The 24,989-nt window shown below is 45.4% G+C and overlaps 1 protein-coding gene across 5 annotated transcripts in view; it reads right to left on the bottom strand.

The window, feature by feature from the left end:
- LOC109920436 (cytochrome P450 2J2-like) overlaps positions 1-24,412 on the bottom strand; it is a 44,744-nt gene extending 20,332 nt beyond the window's left edge. For all 5 annotated transcript variants that reach the window (XM_048617584.1, XM_020520465.2, XM_048617582.1 and 2 more), the window contains exons 1-6: positions 23,906-24,412; positions 17,607-17,769; positions 14,764-14,916; positions 10,289-10,449; positions 3,762-3,935; positions 1,167-1,308 (exon numbers count right to left, since the gene is read on the bottom strand). In XM_048617584.1, coding sequence (XP_048473541.1) covers positions 1,167-1,308; positions 3,762-3,935; positions 10,289-10,449; positions 14,764-14,916; positions 17,607-17,769; positions 23,906-24,094 — 982 coding nt within the window. In that variant the 5' untranslated portion in view covers positions 24,095-24,412. The remainder of the gene's footprint in view (positions 1-1,166; positions 1,309-3,761; positions 3,936-10,288; positions 10,450-14,763; positions 14,917-17,606; positions 17,770-23,905) is intronic.
- Positions 24,413-24,989: the final 577 nt, after the last annotated feature.

A 24,989-nucleotide genomic window follows, 5' to 3' on the forward strand; every position in this document is an offset into this window, starting at 1 on the left:
GGGATGAGTATTGGGGAGGTGAGAGATGGTTGATGGGGTTATGAGGGATGAGTATTGGGGAGTGTGAGATGGGTGATGTGGGGTGAGGGATGATTATTGGGGAGGTGAGAGATGGGTGATGGGGAGATGGGTGGGTGCCGGGGTGTGAGGAATGGGAGTTGGGAGGGTGAGAGATGGGTGATGTGGGGTTTTGAAGTTGGTGCTGGGGATGGTGAGACATGAGTGCTGGGGCGGGACTGGGGTTGTAGTGTTGGTGGTTGCATCTGTTCTTTCATTTCCCTGCTGCCATTTCCTGTACTTTATTGGTCAGCAGTGGTGTTTATCTGATTGGTCAACCGGGTCAGAACTATGGGGTGGGTTATTACTCCCTAGAGGGAAGGGGAAAGGGGATTGATGTGGCGGTGTTGTGGGGAAGGGGGGTGCTGAAATAAAGCAGTGTCATTGTCATTGCTAACCCATGTCTATTAGAATTCTCTCCGCGGTGGGGAGGAGGGCCACATTGGATGGCCCCATCCTTTTGCAGGGAATTAAGGCAACTAAGTGGCTGATTAACACCTTCGCACTTTCCCAGCGTCCACACCATTAGGGAATTTGGTGGATAGGGGGTGTGCCCAAAGGAGGAACACTACCACCGACAGTGGAACTCCCTGCCTTGTTACCCCAACCCCCACCCACCCTCATCTCTGAACTTTGCCCTCTAACCCCTGGTCATCAGAACCTTACTAGATTGGCACCAACTGAATCCCTAACTTCTCATCTGGTTCCAGGGTTCCGTGGCTCTGGGTTTTTGCCTGTAGTACCAGCAGTGGCCACACTTCCCAGTGGTACTGCTGAGACTGGAAAGCTCCGAATGGATCTTATGACATTATTTTAACGAAGACAGGCTGAGTTCTCCCCAAACATGATTTGCAAGAAAAAATGATCATCCGTGACAACCATGCTGTAGTTTGTGGGAGCTTGCTGCGCACAAATTAATTGGTATGTTTCTTACATTTGCACACCATTGGCTGTGAGACATTTTGGGGAGCAATCCCTTTTGTTCTTGCGATGAATGCTACATAAATGCAAGTCTTTTTGTCAGAAAACCTGAACATGTTCAATTTATTATGCTTTGGATGTTTCTTCATTGGAACTCTCCCTACATTGTGATAGAGACATGTTTTTACCTTGTATATCTGGATAAGCCATCATATACAGAAAAGCCCAGCGGAGTGTGGTCGTTGTTGTCTCAGTACCAGCCAGAAATAAATCGTAAGTATTATACAACAGGTTTCCATCCAGCAAACACGAACCAGGGAAGTTACGCTCCTGAGAAAAGAAGTGCCCTTCTGTTCAATGCTGAGTCGGCTGCTTTCATACCTTAAGATCACAGAATTCTAGGTTCGAATCCCACTTTAGGACTTGACCACAAAACTTTTGCCATCGTGACAAATGCCAAATTCTAAATGATCAAAGACATGGAGAAGATGTTTGCTGATTGATTGGCAAGTCAACTTTCCACGGAGATACCAACAGAGACCTATAGGCTCCCCCAGCTCCCAGGTCATTAAAAAAAAAGTGCAAAGCATCAAAAGGAAAGTGACCAGAAGAAGGTCATTGTAAACACTGGTACCAACGACACAGGGTAGAGAAAGGGACGAGGTTCTGAATGGGGAATATGGGAAATTAGGCAGGAGGTTAAAAAGTAGGCTCTTGAGGTTAGTAACATCTGGATTACTCCCGGCGCTAGTGAGAGTAGGAATTGAAGGATCGAGCAGATGAATGTGTGGATGAGGAGTCAGTGCAAGGGTCAGGGATTCACAGTTTTGGATCACTGGGATCTGCCCTGGGCTAGAAGTGACCGGTATAAGCAGGACGGGTTGCACCTGCTTTAGAAGGGGTCCAATATCCTGGTGGAGAGATTTGTTACTCGGGAAGCTTTAAATGAGTGAGGGGATGGGGGGGGCAGGGGGTGTGGGAAGTGATAGTGAGAAAAAAGATAAGTCTGAGTCCAGTACGGAGAAGAGGAGCAAGTCAAATAGTCAAGGCAGGCAAGAGTAAGACAGAGAATGAGGTAAGACTAATAAACTAAACTGCACTTATTTCAATGCAAGAGGCCTGACAGGTAAGGCATAGTTGGGAACATGGGACTGGGATATCATAGCTATTACAGTGTGGCTCAGGGAAGGGAGAGATGTAGCAGCTTAACATTGCAGGGTATAGATGGTATAGGAAGGATAGAAAGATGGGGGGTTGGGAGTCAGGCAAGAGAGGACGGGGAGTGGCGGTTTTGGTTAAAGATAACATGATGGCTGTACTTGGCATGGATATTCCTGTGAGTACATGTAGTGAAATTATTTGGGCATAACTGAGAAATAAGAAAAGGATGATCATCTTATTGGGATTGTACTATAGGCCCACCAATAGTCAGTGGGAAATTGAGAAGCGAAGTTATAAGGAGATCTCAGTTATCTGTAAGAATAATAGGGTTGTAATGGTAGTGGATTTTAACATTTTAAACATAGACTGGCACTGTGTTATGGGCTTGGATGGAGAGGAAGTTGTTACATGTGTACAGGAAAATTTTCTTATTCAGTATGTGGATGTACCTTGGAAGAAGGAGATAAACTTAACCTCCTCTTGGGAAATAAGGCAGGGCAGGTGACTGGGGTGTCAGTGGTGGGGGGGCACTTTGGGGCCAGTGACCATAATTCTATTAGTTTTAAAATAGTGATAGAAAAGCATAGACATGATCCAGAAGTTAAAGTTCTAAATTGCAGTAAGGCCAATTTTGACGGTATTAGGCAAGAACTTTCAAAACTTGATTGGGAGAGGTTATTTGCAGGTATAGGGACGATGGGAAAATGTGATAGCGAGAGTCCAGGGCAGTATGCTCCTGTTAGGGTGAAGGGCAAGGCTGGTAGGTGTAGGGAATACTGGATAACGAGAGAACTTGAGGCTCTGATCAAGAAAAAGGAGACATATGGCAGGTATAGATAGCTGGGACTGAGAGAATCCCTCAAGGAATATAAGGGCAGTAAGAGTATACTCGAAAGAGAAATCAGGAGGACAAAAAGAGGACATAAGATAGTTTTGGCAAATAGGGTTAAGGAGAATCCAAAGAAATTCTACAAATATATTAAGGGCAAAAGAGCAACTCAGGACAGAATTGGGCTCCTTAAAGATCAACGAGGCTGTCTATGTGTGGAGCCACAGGAGATGAGTGAGATACTAAATGAGTATGTTGTGTCAGAATTTACTGTGAAGAAGTTGGGTACAGGGTCTGGGGAAATTGACCCAGTGTGAGAGACCCCCTCCTTGTCCCCTCAGCTCTGCAACTTTTTCCTCCATTCACTGAGCCTGCAGGACCAACCTCTGATCACCCTGAGGCAAATGGAGACATTAAGGGTTCTTGTAGTCCATTGGTCATGGGTATGCGTGAGGAGGCTCAAGCTCAAGTCCCAACTTGAAATGTCTAGATTTCCATGGAGATCCTTTGTGCTAATGCCACCTCTCTGCCTTCAGGTTAAATTGGAAACAAAATGAAAAGTCACGTGCTACCACTCCCACCTCTTCAAAACTCACTATCCCCCTTGGCTTCTGGCTCCTGACACGAGACCATATTTCCAGTAGTCCCCCCTCCCCCACTTTCTCCCCTGAACTGTGGGGCTTGGGGCAGTCACTCAGATTCCTCCCCCACCCTAGAGATGATTCTGCACAGACCAAGTCCCAAAAGACAACATTCTAACTACCAGCAGAATGGTTTTTGGCGCAGTGCCTACCTTTTCCATTTCCAGCAGGTAGGCATCGATGAAATCCCGGATCTCTTCACCATCCAGTGAGTCTTTGTGCTGTTGGATGAAATCCTGGAGAATAGCTTCAATTTCAGCCTTGTTTTTAAAGATTCTCTGATGAGGCCCTGGGAAACGATTCATGTTGGGGATTGCACAACACACCTAAGCAGGAAACACAGAATTGGTTTCTCTTCAAATGCAAAGCCGAGGTCTGAGGAGTTAATACCTAGCATTGCTATTTTAAGAGATTGATGCAATACTGAGGAAGGACTGGGTTTTATTCATGATGTGTGTGTGCGTGTGTGTCCATATGATTATGCATGTGTGTATGAGTATGTGTTTGTATATTTGCATGTGTGTATGTGTGCATGTGGCTCTGTGTGTGTGTGTATGTGTACATGTGGCTCTGAGTGTGTGTGTGTGTGTGTGTATGTGTGCATGTGGCTCTGTGTGTGTTTGTGTGTGTGTGCATGTGGCTCTGTGTGTGTGTGTGTGTGCATGTGGCTCTGTGTGTGTGTGTGTGTGTGTGTGTCTGTACGTGTGTATGTGTGTGTGTGTATACATGTGTGTGTGGGTGTGTGTGTGTGTCTGCCTGTCTGTATGTGTCTACGTGTGTGTGTGTGTGTGTTTTTATCTGAAACTGGATGGTTTGGACAGCAATGCAATCGTGTGGAGGCGATGGCCTATGGATGTTATCACTGAACTATTAATCCAGGAAAATCCCCATAATGTTCCAGTGACTCAGGTTCAAATTCTTGCACAGGTTTTGTTTTTTTAAAAACCCATCTGGTTCACTAATACCATTTAGGGAAGGAAACTGCCATCCTTACCTGGTCTGGCCTACATGTGACTCCAGGCCCACAGCAATGTGGTTGATTCTTAACTGCCCTCTGGGCAATTAGGGATGGGGCAATAAATGCTGCCTGGCCAGTGACATCCTCATCCTGTGAATGAATAAAACAAAATGTACAAATGTCTCCCTTAGGGGAGTCGAAAACTAGAGGGCATAAGTTTATGGTGAGAGGGAAAAGATTTAAAAGGGGCCTAAGGGGCAACTTTTTCACACAGAGGGTGGTGCGTGTATGGAATGAGCTGCCAGAGGAAGTGGTGGAGGCTGGTACAATTACAGCGTTTAAAAAGCACCTGGATGGATACATGAATAGGGAAGGGTATTGAGGGATATGGGCCAAATGCTGGCAAATGGGACTAGATTAATTTAGGATATCGGGTCAGCATGGACGAGTTGGATTGAAGGGTCTGTTTCCGTGCTGTATATCTCTATGACTCTGCTGCGGTTATGTGACCTCTACCATGTGGCTCACATGCTTCAGACAGACATCTTAAAGCTTCACTTCAATAAAATCCTGCTACTGAACCCAGCGCTGTGCTAAACATGGTGGCACCAGTGGGGAGTGTCAGAGCTGAAATAAAAAACACAGCTGCAGAGTTGTAAGCTGTCACAGCAAAAGGAAAGAAGATGAGGATCACACAGAAAACATTTCTTCAGAGAAAATTGCTGCAGCTTTTCCCCTACCAGCATCTCTTCAAATGACTGGGGCTAGGAGACAAAACTGGGAAATCTTCCATGCACAATGGCAGAATAATGCATGAGCTATATTTTCATTCAGCAAACCAGAATAAATACATGTCACTACACTTTTTGTCACTGTTGGAAAGAGACTGTTTAGAATATATAATAGAAATATATGAATGGATAGAAAAGAAGATTGCACTAGATATCTAACAGGGAAGACAGAGGCAAGAGTGGACATTGGGCCACTGGAAAACGATGCTGCAGAAGTAGTAACGGGGAGCAAAGAAATAGGTACTTTGCATCAATCTTCATGATTGAAGACACCAGCAGCAAACCAGAACCTCAAGAGAGGGGCAGAAGTAAGTCTAGTGGCCATCCCTAAGGAGAAGGTGCTGGGGAAGCCGAAAAGTCTGAAGGTGACTAAATCACCTGGACATTGGACCACACTGCAGAGTTCTGAAGGAGATAGCTGATGAGATTATTAGAGATGTTGGAGGTGATCGTTCAGGAATCTCTGGAGTCAGGGAGGGTCCAGAGGACTGGAAATCATTACTAAGAATGAAAAGGGTTTGTCATATAAGGAGTGGTTCATGGCTCTGAGTCTGTGCTTAATGGAGTTTATGGGGGGCAGTGGGGAAACACAATATTGAAAGGCTGTCTTCCAGAAAAGCATCATCTTGAAATAGATAAGAATACAAGACCAATTCAGTATCCATCGAAGAAAGGTACAGCTCCTCTCCATACCAGCCTGAAAGGTAAGATCAAAGAGCTGGAAAAGAAGGGAGTAACCAAGATAGCGATGACTCCAATAGTCCTGCACGTCTGTGAGAGAGGCAATGAAGATCATGTTAAACTATGGTCCTGTACATAAGGGAGCAGATCGCTGGTCAGAAGCCTTTAGGAAGGGTCAAGCCTCCCAACACGCCCCAGAAGGGGATTAACCCTGCATTTTGCACAGCTCAATCCACCTCACCTTCACATCCCTGGACACTATGGGGCAATTTAACATGGCCAATCCACCCTAACCTGCAGATTTTTGGACTGTGGGAGGATACCGAAGCACCCTAGACAAAGGGAGAACGTGCAAACTTCACACAGTCAGTCACCTGAGGCTGGAATCAAACCCAGGTCCCTGGCGCTGTGAGGCAGCAGTGCTAACCGCTGAGCCACCGTGCTGCCCATTGTGAGAATGCAGGAGATTGTAACTGAGACCAAGTCCCAATGTGTCAAAGTGGGCTAAACATCACTCAGGTTAAAACAAAAACAATGTTTTTCAGGAACCCAGGACCAATGTCTCACAACATTTTGAAGACAGATGAATCCTTTTGTTCTACTCCAGATACACCAAGTGGATAAAGGTCTGTATTCCAGAAAGGGAAATGTCTCAATGGAGTTTATTCCACAATTGGACTCTGATGGGATACTAGAATGACTAGACCTGGCAGGAAAGACTGCGTACACTGCAGGTCTTCTACAGAATCCTGAAAATTGGTAGCACAGGCATCCATTTGGCCCATTGTGACTGTAGCGGAATACATCAATCTCATTTAATCACAGTTTCCAGCTCTTGGTCTGAACACTGTCAGTTACCATACCTCAGGCCCCCCACCCAAGTCCCTTTTTAATGTGGTTTTCAGCCTCGTTCCCCCTTTCAGGCAGTGAGTTCCAAATTCACCTCTCGCTGAAAAGAGAAGAAAGGAACTTGATCTTTGACCTTAAGATCATGAAAGGATTTTGTAAGGTAGAGAAAATGTTCTACTTGTGGACTAGACACATCAAGGGGCATTAAGTAGCAGAGATCCAGTAATAACTCCAGCTGGGACAGCAAGACAAATAAATTCACCCAGACTGTGGTTAGATTGTGGGAGTTCCTATCACAGCATGAAGGATTCCCTTGTCTGTATTCTACACGGACTGTTCCCTCCAAGATACACTGGTCCACTCCGCCTCCATTCCCAATACTTCCTCACAACCCCACTGCACCTACCCACGCAATCGTAGAAGGTGCAGCACCTGCCTATTTACCCTCCTCCCTCCTCAGACACCTTCAAGATGAAGCAGCAATTTACCTGCACTTCACTCGATCTAATCTACTGTATTCGCTCATCACATTGAGGTCACCTCTACATTTGGAAGTCAAACACAAACCAGGTGACTGTTTTGTAGAACACCTACAGTCTGTGCACAAAAATCGCAGAATCCTTACAGTGTGGAAGCAGGCCATTCAGCCCATAGGCTCCAAACAGCATTCTACCCAGACCCACCCTATCCCATGGCTAAACTACCTAGCTTGCGCTTCTTCGGCCTGTGGGAGGAAACCCACATGGACACTGGAAGAACATGCAAGCAGCGCACAGACAGTCACCCAAGGCTGGGACTGAACCCAGGTCCCCGATACTAGGAGGCAGCAGCGCTAACTACAGAGCCACCATGCCACCCATAACCCCAAGCTTCTGGTTGCCTGCCATTTCAACATGTCACCATGCTCCCATGCCAACGTTTCTGTCTTGGGCCTGTTGTTTGATTCCCATGAGCTTCAGTGCAAGCTCGAAGAACAACATTTCATTTTCCGCTCTGGGAACCTGCAGCCTCTAGAACTCAACATCGAGTTGAATAACTTTAGAGCCAGATTCTAAACTCCCATGTTTTTCATCCACACCTGTTGCTGCTATGATATGGGTTAATTTTAGCTTAATCATCCATTCCCACCTACTCCTAGGCCCATTATCACATTATATGGGTTACTTTCAGTACAGTTAACCTTTCTCTCCTACCCTTAGCTCTTATTATCACTTATTCAACTTCTCTTCTGTCCTAGCTGGCTATCCATGATCTCCTTGTTTACTTAACCCCTTCTTTACTTAACTTCTGTCTTTGTTTCTGATGCCCAGCATCTGCAGTCCTTTGTTTTACACACAGTGGCGGAAGGTCTATATGGGATGTAAGCTTTCAGCCATTGGCTGGGCTGCGGTCCCATGGTCTCTGGGTATAAAGTCCCTGCTGTCAAATTCCCTGCTGCCACACCATGGGCATTTAGCAGGTCTGATTAAGTTTGGGTAGAGCTTTGGGAACATTTACTCAATGGCATGGCACAGTGGCTTACTGGTTAGCACTGCTGCCTCACAGCACCAGGGAGCCCAGGTTCAAGCCTACTCTTGGTTGACTGTCTGCGTGGAGTTTGCACAATTGAGATGCAGACAAGCTCCCACCATATTGCAGACGCACTACATGCTAGCTAAAGCTTATACTCTTTAGGGCAGACGTACTGCAGATCATCTGAAGTTGGGAAGTCCCATAGCGTGGGGTAGTGTTCCTACCTCTGACTCAGAAGCTCTGTGAGCCCCACGATAGCCACAGAAGGTTTGTGAGCTTTGTGATTGTCAACCTACATATCCTTCCAATGTGCACTGCTGCCTCACAGCACCAGGGACCCAGGTTTGGCCCCACCCTCAGGCGACTGTCTGTGTGGAGTTTGTATATTCTCCCCATGTCCGCGTGGGTTTCCTTCTACAGTCCAAAGACGTGCAGGTTAGGTGGATTGGCCATGCTAAATTGTCCCGTAGTGTCCAGGGATGTGCAGGCTAGGTGGATTAGCCATAGGAAGTAAAGGGTTACAGGGATAGGGTGAGTCTGGTGGGGTGTTCTTTGGAGGGTTGTTGTGGACTCAATGGGCTGAATGGCCTGTTTCCACACTGTAGGGATTCTATGATTCTACCTGGCTATCAGTGTCATAAAGTAGAGACATACTGCTGCAACTTTGCAAGATCTAGGCTAGGACCATGCACAATTTTGTTGCTCCGTACGTGAGAAGGGATTCAGTTACATTGGAGGCAGTTCAAAGGAGGTTCACAAGATTGCTTCCAGAGATGAGGGGTTTGTCTCATGAAGAGAGATTGGGCAGTGTAGGCCTGTACTCACGAGAGTTTAGAAGAATGGGAGGAGATCTACTGAGGTGTTTAAGATGCTAAAGGGGATTGATTAGGTTAATGTAGAAAGGATGTTTTCTCATGGGAGGCTATCTAGAACGAGAATGAGAGGACATATTTTTAGGAAAAGGGATAGCAGATTGAAACCAGAGATGAGGAGGAATTACTTCTCTCAAAGCGATGTGAATTTGTGGAATTTACTACCCCAGAGAGCAGTGGATGCTGGGGGCACTGAGTAAATTGAAGAAGGAACTAGACAGATTTCTAATTAGTAATGGGTTGAAGGATGATTGTGAGTGGGCAGGCAAGTGCAGTAAAGGCCGAGGCGAGATCAGCCATGATCATATTAAATGGCACAGCAGACTCGAGGGGCTGAATGGCCTACTCCTGCTCCTAGTTCTTCTTCTTCCTATGTTTAATTTGTGTCAGCATCCCAGAATAATTTGTGCATTCAGCCAATGTTTCTATGAGTAGCACTAGTTCAAGCAGCCATTTTCTGCTGAGATGATAGTCCCGATAATGGAAAGTGGAGTGGCTTTCCTCCTCCCAGAATCCCTGAAAAAATCACTCCCTGCACAGACTCACATATACCTCGCTTTAAGATGAAGGTCGACAAATTAATTTGTTAGAAGAATAGATTACATTTACCCAATGCTTTACAGCCAAAGGACTACTTTTGAAGTACAGTTACTGATTTACTATAGAAAATGTGCCAACCAATTTGCACACAGCAAATTCCCAGAAACCGGTATTATGTTAATGACAAGATAATCTGTCTTTGTGTCGCTGATTGAGGGGTTAATAATGGTCAGAACAACAGGAAGGAATGCTCGGCTCATCTTCAACATAGCACCAGGGGATCCTACATCCATCTGCTCAGGCAGGTGGGGCACAGTTTAACATCTCATCTGAACGATAATGCCTTTGACAGTGCAGCACACCTTCAGTACTCCGCTGAAGCATCAGCATGCGCCCAGGCATTTATATGCCCATTTTGAGGAAGTGTTTTCTCTCATTCCTGAACATAAAGTGTTAATAAACATTAAAACGGTTACCATTGCCCAGAATCCTGCCTGAAGCTTCAGGGCCTCATCAAACAATGCAACAAGTCTCTTGAATGTCCTGTCCTCGTAATGGAAACGCTTGCCGAAGGTGACTTTGCAGATCACATTGGAAACAGCACTGGTGATGATGGCTTGAGGATCAAAGGAAGACCCTACGTAAGAACACAGAAGGTGGATCAATGTGATTTCGTCAAGGGTTACTTTTTTTCAGTTTTCCATCTGAAGACAGGTCTGAACCACAGCTGGAGCTTTATCACTGGAAAGAGGGTGTTACGGTGGCTCAGTGGTTAGCACTGCTGCCTCACAGCGCCAGGAACCCAGGTTCAATTCTAGTCTCAGGTGCCTGTCTGTGTGGGTTTCCTCCGGGTACTCCAGTTTCCTCCCACAGTCCAAAGATGTGCAGGTTAGGGTGGATTGGCCATGCTAAATTCCCCCATAGTGTTCAGGGATGCACAAGCTAGGTGGGTTAGCTGTGGGAAATACAAGGATAGGGTAGGGGGTGGGTTTAGGTGGAATGCTGTTTGGAGAGTCAGTGTGGACCTGATGGGCTGAATGACCTGACCCCACTCTTTAGGGATCCAATGATAAGGAGGTAGGTTCCGAATCCACCTCAGCTGGAAGACGATCAAACCTCATGCTGTTTCCATCAATCTGATCCAGACTAAGCCAAACAGCAACTATAGGCCTCCACCCCCTGCCAATGCACACATTTACTTGCATGTTGTAATGTGTAGTTAAGGATAGTGATGTTACTTCTCCTGTTCAATATGCAGCTTACCCTTAAAAGACCTGCTTATGGTATTTTTTTCCTTTATTCATTCATGGGATGAGGGCATCATTGACCAGGCAGCATTTATTGCCCATCCCTAATTGCCCAGAGGGCAGTTAAGAGTCAACCACATTGCTGTGGGTCTGGAGTCACACGTAGGCCAGACCAGGTCAGGATGGTAGTTTCCTTCCCTAAAGGACATTAGTGAACGAGATAGGTTTTTCCCAACAATGAACAATGGATTCACGGTCATCATTAGACTGCTAATTGAATTCAAATTCCACCGTCTGCCGTGGCGGGATTCAAACCTGGTTCCCTGGGACATCATCTGGGTCTCTGGATTAATAGTCCAGCAATAATACCGCTCGGCCATCACCTCCCCTTATGGTATAATCACTGTATCAGAGCATGTGGCCTGGGAATATATAGGTCCCACACTCCACCTTGACTGGGTCCACTTGGAACATGACATGCTGTTGGACATGTTCTATTGGTTGTAACCACATAGCCCAGGCATTGAAGGGCCTGAGACTGTAATATGTGTATATTTCAGGAGTTGTAATAAGCCTATGTTAAATCTTGCATTACCATGTTGCCCACATCTAATTCCTATGTTACCTAAGTGAACAGAATTATCGCCACATCGGGCACAAACATTCAGCTGGAGACAAAGATTACACCAAAGTGGCAGTTCAGCAGAGGATCCAGTTTTTTTTCTACCACATGGTTGAGCAGGAATCTCTCCCACTCTTAGAACATAGAACATAGGACAGTCCAGCACAGTATAGGCCCTTCGGCCCACGACGTTGTGCTGAACTTTTACCCTAATCCTAAGGTCTTTCTAACCTCCACCCCTACCTTATACTATTATCCATATGCCTATCTAATAGCTGCTTAAATGCCCCTAATGAGGCCAACTCCATTACCCTCTCTGGGAATGCATTTCACGCCCCTACCACTCTGAGTAAAGAACCTACCTCTAACGTCTCCCCTATATCTAGCTCCACTCACTTTAAAACTATGCCCCCCTCGTAATAGTTACCTCCACCCTCGGAAAAAGTCTCTGGCTGTCCACTCTATCTATACCTCTGATCTTCTTTCCTGCTTTTTTTTAATATTCACTCAAGGGATGTGAGTATCACTGGCTGGGCCCAGCATTTATTGCCCATCCCTAGTTGCCCCTTGAGAAGGTGGGGGTGAGCTGCCTTCTTGAACCGCTGCAGTCCACCTGCTGTGGGTTGACCCTCAATGCCATTAGGGAGGGGATTCCAGGATTTTGACCCAGTGACAGTGAAGGAACGGCGATATATTTCCAAGTCAGGATGGTGAGTGGTTTGGAGGGGAATTTGAAGATGGTGGTGCTCCCATGTACCTGCTGCCCTTGTCCTTCTAGCTGGAAGTGGTCGTGCGTTTGGAATGTGCTGTCTGACGATCTTTGGTGAATTTCTGCAGTGCATCTTGTAAATAGTACACACTGCTGCTACTGAGTGTCGGTGGTGGAGGGAGTGGATGCTTGTGGATGTGGTGCCGATCAAGCGGCTGCTTTGTCCTGGATGGTGTCAAGCTTCTTGAGTGTTGTTGGGGCTGCACCCATCCAGGCAAGTGGGGAGTATTCCATCACACTCCTGACTTGTGCCTTGTAGATGGTGGACAGGCTTTAGGGAGTCAGGAGGTGAGTTACTCACTGCAGGATTCCTACACTCTAACCTGGTCTTAGAACACTCTACTTAGAAGTATTCTCAGACCATTCTTGTTGCCACAGTATTTATATGGCTAGCAGAGTTCATCTTAGTTTCTGGTCAATTGTAATCCCAGGATGTTGATGGGGGAGGGATTCAATGATAATAATGCCATTGAACGTCAAAGGGCAACAGTTTGATTCTCTCTTGGCAGAGATGGTCATGGCCTTACAAATGTGTGGCATGAATGCTACTTGTGGAGTCCTCCACCAGGAAATGAACCTAGAACGTCTCGCTCAGAGGCAGGGACACAACCCACTGCAATGCCAGACCTCCTTCAGGCACAGCTACTTCATTCCAAAGAAGTGAGCCTGAGGAATCAGGACTTCAATATTTCTTGCCCCTTCTTTAGAACCAACGTTCTTCTTCGATCAGAGTTTACTGTTGGACCAGTGTCTTAAACCAGAACCTGAATCTGTCAGCACCAGAAAGATAGCCACTTCTAAATTCCAGTCATGGAGTCAAAAAGGCATACAGCACGGAAACAGACCCTTCGGCCCAACTTGTCCATACTGATCAAGTTTCCCAAAATAAATGAGCTCCATTTGCCTGCCCGTATCTCTCTCAATCTTTCCTATCCATATGCCTGTTCAAATCTCTTTTAAATGTTGTAATTGTACCAGCCTCTACCACTTCCTCTGGCAGCTCATTCCCATACATGCACCGCGCTCTGTGTGAAAAAGTTGCCCCTCAGGTCTCTATTAAATCTTTCCCCTCTCACCTTAAACCAATGTCTCTAATTTTGCTCCCTCCCCTTCCCCGTGAAAAAGACCTTGGCTATTCATCTTATTCATACACCTCACGATTTTATAAACCTCTCTCAGGTCACCCCTCAATCTTCTATGCCTTAGTGAATAAAGTCCCAGCCTATGGTGAATCTATGGAATTCACTGCCACAGAAGGCTGTGGAGGCCGGGTCATTGAGTACGTTTAAGACTGAGATAGATAGGTTCTTGATTGTCAAGGGGATCAAGAGTTACAGGGAGAAAGCGGGAGAATGGGCTTGAGAAATTTATCAGCCATGATTGAATGGCAGAGCAGACTCGATGGGCTGAATGGCCTAACTTCTGCTCCTATGTCGATCCAGCCTCTCCTTATAACTCAAATCCTCCTGGTAATCTTTTCTGAACCGTCTCTAGCTTAATAATATCTTTTCTATAACAGGGCGACCAGAACTGCACACAGTACTCCAGAATAGGAGGAGGTGATGGCCTAGTGGTATTATTGCTGGACTGTTAATCCAGAGACCCAGGTAACGTTCTGGGGACCTGGTTTGAATCTCACCGCAGCAGATGGTGGAATTTGAATTCAATAAATATCTGGAATTAAGAATCTGAACAATGTTTGAGAATCCATTGCCAATTGTTGGGGGAAAACCCATCTGGTTCACTAATCCCCTTTAGGGAAGGAAACTGCCATCCTTACCTGGTCTGGCCTACATGTGACTCCAGGCCCACAGCAATGTGGTTGACTCTTAACTGCCCTCTGGGCAACTAGGGGTGGGCAAAGAATGTTGACCTGGGCAGCAATACCCTCATCCTGTGAATGAATAAAGGAAAAAAACAACAGGCCTCACCTACATCCTGTACTACCTCAACATGACGGTCCCAACTCCTATACTCAAAGGTCTGAGCAATGAAGGCAAGCGTGCTAAACGCCTTCTTAACCACCCTGTCTACGTGTGATGTAAACTTCAAAGAATTGTGTACCTGAACACCTAATCTCTTGCTTTATTCCCATTACCCTTGTTCACTAGTTTTGTGTGAAATCTTCTTAAGTCTCAATACATTGGGAACCCTTCTGTTGGCTTGACGTTTGGGGTCAGTTATAGCCTAAATGTGACATCCGAGGGCAAAAACACTCAGAGAGTGGTTCTAGGAGTAATGGGGCTGTTTCGCCTTGGTTTCAGCCTGTGAGCTCCTGAGATAATATCGAATGATATTATTGCACATTCTTACCCTCAGATTCTCTAAAAGCTGCAGCCAAATAATGGGCCTCTTCCAATATTTTGTCCTCAAAGGCAAATTGTCCTAAGCCAAAGTTTCTCAAAACAGTCAGGGTGACCCAACGCTGCTGTTTCCAGGACCTGCCATAGGGGGCTGTTATAATACCTGAGAGAAAGGAGATAATCGAAAAGTTAAATCAGAGACTGTTTCTGATATCCGCACTTTCAGATACACAACAAAAAATGCACAAGATGGTATCAATCTACCATTCTTCTTGCCAAAAACACTTAAATAATTTGCTTACGTTCTGTAATCTCATGTGACAGCAACAGTAAGGAGTGGTCCACAGCTCAGTTGATAACATACTCCCCTCTAAGGGGAGGTGATGGCCTAGTGGTACTGTTCATAGAATCCCTACAGTGTGGAAACAGGCCCTTCGGCCCAACAAGTCCACACTACCCCTCTGAAGAGCACCCCACCCAGACCCACTCCCCTACCCCAGCATACTCCCCATGTCTAACCCACTTAACCTAAACATTCCAGGGCACTATGGCAATTTAGCACGGCCAATCCACCTAAACTGCACATCTTTGAACTGTGGGAGGAAACTGGAGCACCTGGAGGAAACCCACACAGACACGGGGAGAATGTGCAAACTCCACACAGACAGTCGCCCAAGGGTGGAATTAAACCCAGGTCCCTGGTGCTGTGAGGCAGCAGTGCTAACCACTGAGCCACCGTGCTGCTTGTTGTTAGACTATTCATCTGGAAACTCAGCTAATGTTCCGGGCACCTGGGCTTGAATCCTGCTGTGTAAAATTTGAAAAAAAAAAACCTGGGGCCCTCCTGTGGTACAATGGCAGTGTCCCTATCCATCACCAGGAGGGCCGCATTCAAGTCCCACCTGCTCCAGAGGTGTGCAATAACATCACTGAACAGGTTAATTAGGAAAAAAATAGGTTAAATGTAATTAAAAAATCTGGAGTTAAGAATCTACTGATGACTGGGTGAAAACCCTTCTGGCTCACTGATTTCCCTCAGGGAATAACCGTGTCGTTCTTACCAGGGATAACACAGTGTGAAGCTGGAGGAACATGTTTTCTGAAGAAGGATCCTGACCCAAAACGTCAGCTTTCCTGCTCCTCTGATGCTGCCTGGCCTGCTGTGTTTCTCCAGCTCCACACTGTGTTATCTCTGACTCCAGCATCAGCAGTTCTTACTATCTCATTCTTACCTGATCTGCCCTATGCATGACTCCAGACCCACAGTAATGTGGTTGACTTTCAAACGGCCTAGCAAGGCACTCTGTTCAAGGGCCAGGCAATAAATGCTGGCCAGTCAACGATTCCCACAAGTGAAGAAAAGTAAATTAGGGATTCAAAGATCCCCCACTGGAAATTTGAGCATGTGATTGATGTTTCAGGGTGGCACTCTGTCATAGATGCCATCTTTCAGATGGGATCATCTTGTCTTCAGAGAAGGACATAAAGGAACACTGCGTTTTGAAGAACTGCAGCAGAATTCTCCACAAGCCCCGAGCAGGGGGTTTTGTTAGCTCAGTTGGCTGGCAGCTGTTTCACAATACAGAGTGATGCCAACAGTGCGGGTTCAATTTGCACAAGGGTTGAGATGACCATGAGGATTTCAGTCTCACCCCTTGCCTGAGGTGTGGTGACCCTCAGGTTAAACTCGCCACAAGTTGCTACTCTCTTCGTGAGAGAGCAGCGCTCTGGAGTTATGCTGATGGTAACTTGGCCAATGGGTAATCCCTTGAGCCACATCATTAAAATGGATAGCTTGCTCATTAGCACAATGTGGGAGGTCTTGTGGCACAACGGGCAATACCACTGGGCTGAAAGCTTTGGGTTCAAGTCCCATGCCAGGATTCATTGGACATTGAAGGGTGATGGGGTTCAACAGACTGATAACCAAATGCAGAATCCTTCCACCACATCCTGACTATTCCCCATAGGCATGGCATGGTGGAGCATGGGTGTAAAGATTAGCTAAAAGGAACTTGCTGTGTAGAAATTGGTGCTGTATTGCCTACATCCCAAAACTTCTCGACTGGAAAGGGGTTTGAAACCACCAGGGGTGTGAAAAGCGTTATATAAATGCAAGACTTCCTTCATTGTAGGTGAGAATGATAACTATTACCAGTTACCACATGAGGGTAAATTATTTTCTTCATGTTCAGTCATGAGACTTGGGCGTTTCTGGCTAGGCTTAGCATTAAATTCCCATCTCTAATTGCCCAGAGGGCAGTTAAGGGTCAGCTGCATTGCTGTGGGCCTGGAGTCACATGTAGCCAGATCAGGTAAGGATGGCAGTTTCCTTCTTTAGTGTTTTCACAGAATTCCTACAGGGTGGAAGCAGGCCATTTGGCCCATTGAGTCCATACTGATCCTCCAAACAGCATACCACTCAAATCTCCCACCCAACCCTAGCCCTGTAACCCTGCATTTCCCATGGCCAATCCACCTAGACTGCACACCTTTGGACTGTGGGAGGAAACCAGAGCACCCGGAGGAAACCCACACAGACATGGGGAGAATGTGCAAACTCCACACAGACAGTCACCTGAGGGTGGAATCGAACCTAGGTCCCTGATGCTGTGAGGCAGCAGAGCTAACCACTGAGCCACCGCACTGCCCACATTAGTGCATTGGTGGTCTAGATGGATTTTCTTGAAAATAGTTTCTGTTTATAATATTCCAGAATTTTTTAATTGCATTTAAATTCCTCGACTTGCGATGGTTAAATTTGAGCCTGTGTCCTCAGAACATTTGCCTGGTACTAGCCCAATGATATAACCACATTGCCAGACCCTTAATGATACGCGAATAAGTTATTACCTTGACCTTTTGACAAAAGGTCAGTGATATGCATGTACGGTCGCCCAGCGAATTCTGTGCCATGCTGGGTCAGTGCCTCCTGGATAGTCTGGAAGCCGTTCAGAATAATGATCGGTATCCACAGGATATGTGTCGTAAAAATGTTCCCATATTTCCGGGAGAGCTGTTTAGAAAAAGGAGAAAAGAATCAGCTGGGCCCTTCAGTTGATAGCACTGTCACCGCTGAGCCATGCAGTTGGAGGTGGGGGTGCAGTTAGCTCAGTTGGCTGGATGGTTGGTTGGCAACACCCCAATAGCATGGGGTTCAAATCCTGCATGGCCTGAGGGCATCACAGAGCAATCCCTATCTCAACCTCACCTGGGGTGGGGGGGCATGGTTACCCTCAGTTTAAACCACCACTCCCTCCAATGAGAGAGCAGGACTGTGGCAACTTCAACCTGACTCAGGGTTCAAATCTCACACTAGGGCCTCAGCATGATTAAAACAAAAACCTACTACTGTCACCACAATGCAGTACAGAGGGGCCACCACTCAGTCAGGGGCACCATCCTTTAGGTGAGGTGTTCCCTTAAAGTCCTTATCACACAGAGGGTGGTAGGACTCTAGAATGCAATGCCAGGGGTGGTGGTACAGGCAGATACAATAGGGGTATTTAAGGGGCTTTTCGATAAGCACATGGATATGCAAGGAATGGAGGGATATGGATCCTTGGTAGGTGGACAGGATTAGTTTAATTTGGCATCATTTTTTGGCTCAACATCGTGGGCCAAAGGGCTCGTTCCTGTGTTGCACAGTTGTACGTTCTATGTTATCTGTCTGTCCAGGTGGATTTACAACTCGAAGGAGATGGGATGAGTTACTCATGGTGCGCTGTGCTAATAACAACTCATCAATCAGTGTCAAAGTCTGGTTACTATCATGTTATTAATGACTTGTGTAAATACAACAGGGTAAATGGGCAGCATGGTGGCTCGGTGGTTAACACTGCTGCCTCACAGCACTAGGGACCTGGGTTCAATTCCATCCTTGGGCAACAGTCTGTGTGGTGTTTGCACATTCTCCCCGTGTCTGCATGGGTTTCCTTCGGGTGCTCTGGTTTACTCCCACAGTCCAAAGATGTGCAGGTTAGGGTGGATTGGCCATGCTAAATTGTCCCAGGGATATGCAGGCTGGGTGGATCAGCTAAGGGAACTGTAGGGTGATGGGAGGTTGGATCACACTTCAGAGGATTGGTGTAGACTTGATAGGCCAAATGGCCTGCTTCCACACTGTAGCAATTCTATTTGGCAAAAGCAGTTGGACATGAAAAGTCAGCTCACACTGTCCTTATTATATTTAAAATTCTAACCCTAACTCTCGTCAGACAATTTAGATCACTTTACCCACTTTTCAGACTCAGTTAAACTCAGGACAGGGAGGGCAGGGTAAGTGGAGATGGTTTTGGCTCCAGAAAGAGATTTTTCAGACTTTAATCCCATCCCAGACCCCCATCAGAGCTGAATCTGTCTGCATTCAATGTTAAAATTTTATGGTAGTGTTTTCACCTTCCTGCAGCTGTTTGATTGCATGAGTCAATGGGTGGTGAGTGATGGTTCAGTGCTGAAATAAAACAGGCCCAAAAGTGTCAGTTCTGTTTTTATTTGCTTACGGGATGTGGATGGGACTGGTTAGGCTGGTATTAATTGACCATTGCTAATCACCCTGAGGGTCTAGGCCCGAAACGTCAGCCTTCCTGCTCCTTTGATGCTGCTTGGCCTGCTGTGTTCATCCAGCTCTACACCGTGTTATCTCAGGGTTAAACACCTTGGTTTAGGTGTGGAGCTGGTGGCGTTGGAAAAAGTCAGAATTCACACAACACCAGGTTAGAGTCTAACAGGTTTAGAGTCATATGCAGGCTATCTGGGTAAGGACAGCAGGTCTCCGAAATGGCAAAAGGTTGGCTTTTATCACAATTAACAGTCGTTACACAGTCACCATTTGACTAGCTTTTTAATCCAGATTTCTTTCCTTGCTCACCCTGTTATTGAATTCAAGTTTCACTGTGGAATTTGAACCCCTACCCTCAGAATGTCAACCTAAGGTTTAAGACTACTAATCTAGTAACAGTTTGACTGCACTACCACCTCCCCATGGGTTGGGAGCAGCTACGAGGGAATTAGTTCATTCAGAATTGCGTACGAGTTCAGAGCATATACTCTGGGATCAGCAACCAGGCTAACATTATGCATTTCACAGCCAAGGTACTGCAAAGCATTTAGATGTACACGAGGAGTCAAAACATTGTGTGGCGAAATGGAGGAACACTAAGCTCAGTGATAACACCTTTCTGTTAACATGTTGTTGTTAAAAACCAGAGGTTAAATGACTGCTCAGACAAACTCCAGGTCTATGCTTTTCTCATCAGAGTTTGATTGCAGCTTACGATCTACAAACTGCAACCACAGCTTATTTCATCCCCATATTTACACACCCAACTCTTACCCAATTAACTTTTAATTAATAGAAAACATACCCAATATTAACCAAAAGCAAGCATACAGAATGGTAACTTGTTGTGGAAAATGGCATTTTTAAAGTACAATATAATTTCAAAGGCTTTTTTTTTTAGAATTTTCAATAGTTTCTTACAGTTTGCTCCTTTCCTCATAAAACAATCACATAGCTAACCGTTGCTATCCACCCATTTCAATTTGGAGATTTCTCTGTTCTCCAGGATTTGCATAATCTCTGCAACATTGATTCTCAGTCTTTTCTCATTCATGCATTTTGTGAATACATTGTGAAGATCAGACTCTTTTTTAAATTTTTTCTGCATGTGAACTGAAATGGAAAAAAATAAGCAAAGGACTGAGGAAGGAATTACCGTACTTTTAAAAAGCAAGTTACTGAAACTCATTGTAAGTCATGGTTACACTGTTGCATTGTTCAAACAGTGGAGGCAGCTGTTTGCAGACGGGGAGGCATAAGGGATGTATACAGAGTGGGAATTCAACTGGCAACAGGTTGCTGATTGGTTTGCGGAGTTGTAACTGGTTGTGGGTGGCAAAGACCATCAGTGTAACAGCTATCTGATTGGCCTCTGGGTATCTGAACATCTTGTGGGTGTGAATGATACTATCAGAAACATTTGGACTGCTGCAAGAGGAAGATGGAGTGTCTTTTTGAAATCTGAAGAATGCCAGTTTAGTTTCCTTCACCAGTTACTGTGCACTGTGAGCCTTTGCAGTTAGTGTACCAATCACCTCTGCCTTCTGTGAAAAAGTGAAAATAACTTGGAGAAAAGACGTTGAAGAATAGAAAAGCCTGACAAACAAAAGGATCATTTTAGTGAACCCTGTGGACTGAGGCAATTAAACTGTTTTTCCAATGCTTTTTGCTCCACTCCACCAATAACACAATGTCTGTTTGTGTCTGTCTGTATTTATACAGCAGTGGATTTTGAAAGAGGGTTAAGTATTAACTTGTAATTATTTGTCAACAGTTCATCATTATTTACTTGTGCTTAGAATCTATTTATATGGAATAAATAGTAGTTGGTATTAAATACAGAAATCTGGTCTGTGTTTATTTTTGTTAGCCTGGGTCAGGCAAATTGGCAAATTTCACACATTTTGATAAAGTCTTTAATTTGTGTGACAACACCAGGAATAATGGATCTTGATTTGTAGGACATTATCGCAGTGATTGTGTTATCCCATAGTGACTTATTATCGATGTAACTCTCAATGCACTACCGCTGAATCTCCTTACAGAATTCCTTCCAAAGTTTTTGCCAAGAAAATCAATGAGCTCAATCCAATTATGAAACAAAAAACTGCAAATGCGGCAAATCTGAAAAAAAAAGCAGAAATTGCTGGAGAAACTCAGCAGTTCAGGCAGTATTTGTGCAGAGGGACAGAGTTAATGTTTCAAGTCCAGGCACCCTTCTTCAGAATCTGAAGAGCTAAATCCTGTGTTTTTTTGGCTAAATGCCAGATGCAATGGATTTTTTTTTTGTGGGGAGGAAGGCGATTCTTGCCATGAGGCCCAGTCCTTTTTCTCTTAGGAAACACATCTCATTAACTCCCTGCGTTATTCTAAGAACAAAGAACAAAGAAAATTACAGCTCAGGAACAGGCCCTTCGGCCCTCCAAGCCTGCACCGACATGCTGCCCGTCACAACTAAAGCCCCCTACCCTTCCGGGGACTGTATCCCTCTATTCCCATCCTATTCATGTATTTGTCAAGACGCCCTTTAAAAGTCACTATAGTATCTGCTTCCACTACCTCCCCCAGCAGCGAGTTCCAGACACCCACCTCCCTCTGTCTAATAAAACTTGCCTCGTACATCACCTTTAAATCTTGCCCCTCGCACCTTAAACCCAGGGCCACTGGTAAGTGAATCTTCCATCCTGGGAATTCCTTTCATCCAGTTATATTCCCATTTTACCACGAGCCATTTCTGGAACAACTCACCACTCCTGGGACATTCTGGAATTAACCAGCATTCCCTGGTGTGGGTGCCATCTTTAAAAGGTTGCTGTGCACAGATATTGCTGCTGCAAGGGAATGCAGACTCTTGGCTGATCAGCTGATCGGCAAATTTTTCCAGGAATGGCGTGTGTTAAGATGGGGATAGAATCGGATGTGAGGCATGCTATAGGGGCGGGGTAATGAGACACATTCAGTAAGAAATGGTGAGAAATCCCAGTGAAGCTCTGCAATGCGAATGCCTCCAAAATACTCGATGCAACTGGTACTCAGACAGAAAAAACAGGGTCACACTCAGCTGGCTAACATTGCTTCTCACTTCACAGATGTGGCCAGACCTGCTGAGTCTCTCAAGCACTTTCTGATTTGACTTCGGAGTTTGCTGGATTTTACTTCAATCCCTAAAATGCCATCTGTGCCATTATCTGCAGTTCTACTCTCTGTGGTGCTAAGTTCCACACTCTCACTGCTCTTTGAGTGAAGAAGTTTCTTCTGGGTTCCCTATTGGTCTTCCTGGTGATGATCCAGTCACAGCTGGGTGAGGCTGAGACATTGAATGTTTCAAGAAGGAGTTAGATACCGTTCTTAGGGCTAAAGGGGATGAAAGGGTGCGGCGTGATAGCGAGAACGGGGATAATCAGCCATGATTGTACAGAATGGCAAAGCAAGCTCAAAGGGCTGAATGGCCTATTTCTGCCCCTATGTTTCTGTTGACAGCCTTGTCTCCTCCACATAAAGGAACGCTCTCTGTGTATCCGTTCTGTCAAGTCCCGTCACCATTTAAAACACCACGAATACACGGTTTTAAATCAACTTTCCTTCGTCAAAAGAGAATTGACTCAGTTTGCCAATGCTTTCCTGATAAGTTTAATCAGGAAACATTCTTTGTAACCTCTTCAGTGTCTTTTCAGGTATTTTAAAATCAGTGCATTCAGATAATGCAGGAACACACCTCTGGAGCTAGAAAGGACTTGAACTCAGACCACCTGGCTCTGAGGCAGGTACACTACCATTGTACCACAATGTCCTTTGCATAATTATGGGGAGGCAATGGCCTGGTGGCATTTTTACTGGACTACTAATCCAGAGACCCTGGTAATATTCTGACCTGGATTCAAACTCTGTGGCAGATGGTGAAATGTGAATTCAATAAATATCTGGAATTAAGAGTCTAATGATGACCATGAATCGATTGTCAGAAAAAACCCATCTGGTTCACTAATATCCTTTAGGGAAAGAAACTGCCATCCTTACCTGGCCTGGCCTACATGTGACTCCAGACCCACAGCAATGTGGAGCTACAAGAAAGATGTTGTGAAACTAGAAAGGATTCGGAAAAGATTTACAAGCATCTTGCCCGGTTTGGAGGGTTTAATCTTTAGCGCGAGGCTGACAAGGCTGTAAAAACCGATGTAAAAACCGAAAGAGCTGCGGATGCTGTAAATCAGGAACAAAAACAGAAGGTGCTGGAAAAGCTCAGCAGGTGTGGCAGTACCTGTGAAGGAAAAATCCAAGTTAACATTTCCGGTCTGGTGACCTTTCATCAGAACACTGAACAGGAAACCCACGCAGACCTGGAGAGAATGTGCAAGCTCCACACAGACAGTCGCCCAAGTGTAGAATCGAACCAGGCCCCTGGTGCTGTGAAGCTGCAGTATTTTGTGAAGGAAATAAATAAAAATGATGAGATGCTCATAAATCGTTTCTTTGCAATGGACAGATGGTACAGCCTTAATGTTTAAACGAGTGGGGTGAGCTGTGTATAATTTCCAGTGACTTAGCAAAAAGAATATCATAATGTAGCGGACTCAAAGTCCATCTTCATTACCTCATGTCGAGCAGACTGGTCGGGGTAGAAGATGTTTCCAACGAGAGAGAAGGCAGAGGGCCCTGGAGGGAGATTGCTAGTCCTTCTCCTCCGGATTACCACAGTCACGAGGAAGAAGACAGCCAGGAATATCAGGAATGCCTGGAGATTGAGCCAAAACATGCTTCGAAAGGCCTCCGCACTTTCCATTTCTCAACTTTCAAAATCTTTTTCAGCTGCGTTTTTCTGAAAATCCACTGGTGGACAAGTAAAGGGTTTATGAACTTTGCAAAAGAACCAGTCTTTTCAAGAACTGGTTTTTGTTTTGCTTCCAAGGAGTTTTGCTGCAATCAGGCAGGTTAGAGTCCAATTTCTGAGCTCTGATTGTTCACTCGTTGCACTGTGAAGAGAAGGCTCGGCTGGGAGATATATTTTCTTGCTATGGTGTTTATCAGGGGACAAGGATCGCTACTGCTCACCAGTAATCTGGCAGGTTCCCAAACACTGCAGCTTGAAAAACAAGTCCTTTGTCAGGCCTGTCATTATCACATGGAAGGGGCCTAATGCTTATTTTAGGTATCCAGCGATGTGCTTGAAAGCTGGTGAGGACCTTTATCTGAAAAGTTTTTGGAACATTGCTGTGAACAATCAGTTTGCATACAGCAAAGTTCCACAAATAGCAAGCACACAATTTATCTATAGTGGTAAATATTGGCAAGGCCTCTGGAGGGTGGGACTCACGCACCCTGCTGTTTTTGACAAAGAATAACCTCGAAATTCACGGATAATTAAAAGCAAATCAAAAGGCAATGTGCTGGAAAACTTGGGCTGCGGTGGTAATATCATGACCTCCGCATCCAACGTTTTGGGTTCAAGTCCCACACGAGGAATTGTCAGCTATAGAAGGTGCATTGTAATGTGGTCAAGCAGGTTCATTGCCAACCTGTAAATCTTTCCCAGAGGGGCACAAACCAGCACACAATGGTCTAACTTGCCTTTCAAAACAGAGGTCCTGAAAATTAATATTCGCACATTATTAATTTTTGAGTGCTGTTTTTCCCTCAGGATTCCAATGCCTCTTAAGAGGGGCAGAGACAGAAACCTG

Source organism: Rhincodon typus, chromosome 37, assembly GCF_021869965.1.
Source record: "Rhincodon typus isolate 14 chromosome 37, sRhiTyp1.1, whole genome shotgun sequence".
Classification (NCBI taxonomy): Eukaryota; Metazoa; Chordata; class Chondrichthyes; order Orectolobiformes; family Rhincodontidae; genus Rhincodon; species Rhincodon typus.